Source organism: Camelina sativa, chromosome 3, assembly GCF_000633955.1.
Source record: "Camelina sativa cultivar DH55 chromosome 3, Cs, whole genome shotgun sequence".
NCBI lineage: Eukaryota > Viridiplantae > Streptophyta > Magnoliopsida > Brassicales > Brassicaceae > Camelina > Camelina sativa.
This window is the reverse complement of record NC_025687.1, coordinates 7,580,627-7,581,915: the sequence shown is the minus strand read 5'-3', so window position 1 is coordinate 7,581,915 and position 1,289 is coordinate 7,580,627. Positions and strand designations below refer to the sequence as shown.

General features: G+C 38.8%; 1 protein-coding gene across 3 annotated transcripts in view; it reads right to left on the bottom strand.

Moving 5' to 3' along the window:
• LOC104775788 (uncharacterized membrane protein At1g16860-like) overlaps positions 1-235 on the bottom strand; it is a 5,598-nt gene extending 5,363 nt beyond the window's left edge. Inside the window, exon 1 of one of the 3 annotated variants that reach the window (XM_019243492.1) lies at positions 24-235. In XM_019243492.1, the coding sequence (XP_019099037.1) occupies positions 24-138 (115 nt within the window). In that variant the 5' untranslated portion in view covers positions 139-235. Of the gene's footprint in view, positions 1-7 lie in introns of all 3 variants that reach the window. The other 2 variants (XM_010499714.2, XM_019243491.1) reach the window with 2 other exon arrangements.

The window sequence follows — 1,289 nt, the reverse complement described above, 5'->3', positions numbered from 1 at the left end:
TCCTGATCTCTTGATATCGCCACCCGTGTAAGGCATGGCTACTGCGCTCATGGTTGGAGGACGTTCTTTGGGTTGCTCAGGGCGACCAGACACAAATAGCCCATTGCTGAGCTGATGAGATGGGTATCTCGAACCCATTTTGGTTACTTGAAAGAAAACCCAGAGCAAACTACTCTGAACACCACACTTTGTTCTAACGTAAGAATTTCAAATCCTACAGCAAAAAAAAAAAAAAAAAAAAAAGAAACAGAGGAAGAAGTAGTGAGCAATGATGACTCAAAGGCATAACTGCTTCACATGTATAGAGATAACAAACATTATAAAAATGAAGAAAAAGTCCTCTCCGTCAGATTAAGATTGAGACGGATGAAACAATGGGCAAATACCACAAATCAGAAATAACAAAAAGCTTGAAAGACAGACCTATGCCGACAACTAACAAGCTAGCCGCCAGAACTGAGTTATATTTACTCAGAAAGCAGGAATAGCCCATTTGTATTCTTAAATGGACCACTAAAAGTATAGGCTCAGATCTCTAAGTTTCTTTCTACCACCGGCGATTATGACTAGTTGCAATCTAAAAAACGTTTCCTAAAACAAGAGAATCAGCAGAACAAAATTAAATCAAATGCCCGGAATCCAAATTATAGAAAATTTCCAAATACTACCCAAAAAAAAAAAAAAACATCGGTGGACTTATCACTTGAAAATTTCAACGCCGTATCCACACACACACCAAACAAAGGAGTTCTCTCAGATTCCGAAACAGTTTCCATTTCAAGTAAAATTTCCCAAAAATCAAATACAGTACAAAAGTGTGAAATCTAGATCGCCATTTCCCAAACAAATCCCCAAAAATAGCCCTAGAAAACTCGAATCAGGTGAAAATGCAAAAAAAAAAAGGAATAAACCCCAAAAATGAAATCACGATCAACCAAGAAAGAATCGAATCTAGGAAAATGACAAGAAACGGAGGAGGTGAGATTGATTGGTACCTGAGTAGGAGTATTGTTGTAAGTTTCCGGAGAAAAAATGCAGCTAAGCTATCAGGAAGATGAAGTTATTGCTATTTGTTGTTGTGGGAGTGACAGTAGAAGACGAAGCGGAAGCAATACTGGGCAAGCCAAGATCCCATCACCGGCTCTTCTCTCCGTCGTGTGGATCTCGATCTCGATCTCTCTCTCTCTCTCTATTTCTGCCGCAACAACTGATGAGTTGTCTCAGTCTCTCTCTCCCTCTCTTTCTTTCTCTCTCTAAAAGGGCTAAGGTTTTTTTTTTTTTTTTTTTAA